At 46.3% G+C, this 1,387-nt stretch overlaps 1 protein-coding gene across 1 annotated transcript in view; it reads left to right on the top strand.

Moving 5' to 3' along the window:
• Positions 1–475: 475 nt before the first annotated feature.
• LOC117176544 overlaps positions 476–1,387 on the top strand; it is a 44,516-nt gene continuing 43,604 nt past the window's right edge. Inside the window, exon 1 of the mRNA XM_033366799.1 lies at positions 476–686. Coding sequence (XP_033222690.1) covers positions 476–686 — 211 coding nt within the window. The remainder of the gene's footprint in view (positions 687–1,387) is intronic.

The following is a 1,387-nucleotide window of genomic DNA, read 5'->3' as shown; positions in this document are numbered from 1 at the left end:
CTTCCTGTTCACCGACAGGCTCCTCCTGTCCCTGGCTGGCAACTTTAAAGTTGACCTGTCCAAAAAGGTAGAAGAACCTGTTGTTGAGGACCTCCAGAGCCCTCATCTGTGACTTAGGAATTTGCACAACTAGGAGATGTTTGATTCCTGCAGCCGTGTCCACTTCCTGAGGCCTATCGTGCCTGACGATCCGCCAGGATGCTGACTTAAGTGACGGGTTGAATCCTTTCTGCCAACAAAGGAACACAGATGGGTCCAGAAGTTTACCTGGGAACCACGCCGTTGCCTTAACCATCCTCTGGAGCAACTCAACTCCACCCACGTCAAGAGATGCGCCATCCCAAGACCTTGTTTCGCCCAAGCATTGTGTGGCCAAGCTATAGCCTCTGGATCAGGTGCCACAAATACAAGGACCCCTCCCCTGCAGAAAGAGATCTTAAATTTTGGCCACTTATCTGGGGGTACACTTTCACATATGTCTTCTTTTCAGGTAACCGTTGATGGGTTTTTTCTTATTGGGGAACTGATTGGTCACTCCCGTTTCCATAGCCTCATTCAGAGGGACCGTTACATTCTCAGCTTCCGGAAGAGCTGGGGGAACAGCCGCCGCCTGAGTAAAGCTTGCCGAAAGACAGATTGGGATGCAAGAGTTATGTTGGACCCATTAGGACCCAGCGAATGCAAGGGTAAGACTAATTACTCGGGGAGGTCGTCCGGCCATATTAACGGAGGGCTGTTTCTTAGTCGCTGTGCGGGCCGCAGGTCATTCCCGTGCCGATTCCAAAAATTGGAGATCGGTCCACTACCCACCAACTGTATTTTCGAGAGATTTGACACTCTTAAACATGTATTCTGAGGTTAGCTCGGGTTTACTATGGTTTTCGGGGTCGCCGAATACAAATCTGGCGTCCTTTGACTTTTATCGCGTCAGGTTCAAGGTCATTGGAAGGTCAAATCGAGAGAAAACGGTAAAAAATCCAAAAAAATACGTTATAGGTTTTTGGAGTCTCTAATTACGAATCTGGCATCCGTTGAACTCTATGGCTTCAGGTTCAAGGTCATTTGAAGGTCAAATCGAGAAAAAACGGTAAAAAAATTTTTAAAAATATGTTATAGGTTTTTGGGGTCGCTGATTATGAACCTGGTATCCGCTGACCTTTATCGCGTCAGGTTCAAGGTCATTTGAAAGTCAAATCGATAAAAAACGCTGAAAAAATTAAAAAAATATGTTATAGGTTTTCGCGGTCGTTGATTACCTATAACATATTTTTTTTCAGCGTTTTCTCTCGATTTGACCTTCCCATGACCTTGAACCTGACGCGATAAAGGTCAGCGGACGCCAGATTTGTATTCGGCGACCCCGAAAACCATAGTAAACCCGAGCTAA

Source organism: Belonocnema kinseyi, chromosome 7, assembly GCF_010883055.1.
Source record: "Belonocnema kinseyi isolate 2016_QV_RU_SX_M_011 chromosome 7, B_treatae_v1, whole genome shotgun sequence".
In the NCBI taxonomy this organism is placed as follows: domain Eukaryota; kingdom Metazoa; phylum Arthropoda; class Insecta; order Hymenoptera; family Cynipidae; genus Belonocnema; species Belonocnema kinseyi.
This window is presented reverse-complemented; position numbering and strand designations above follow the sequence as displayed.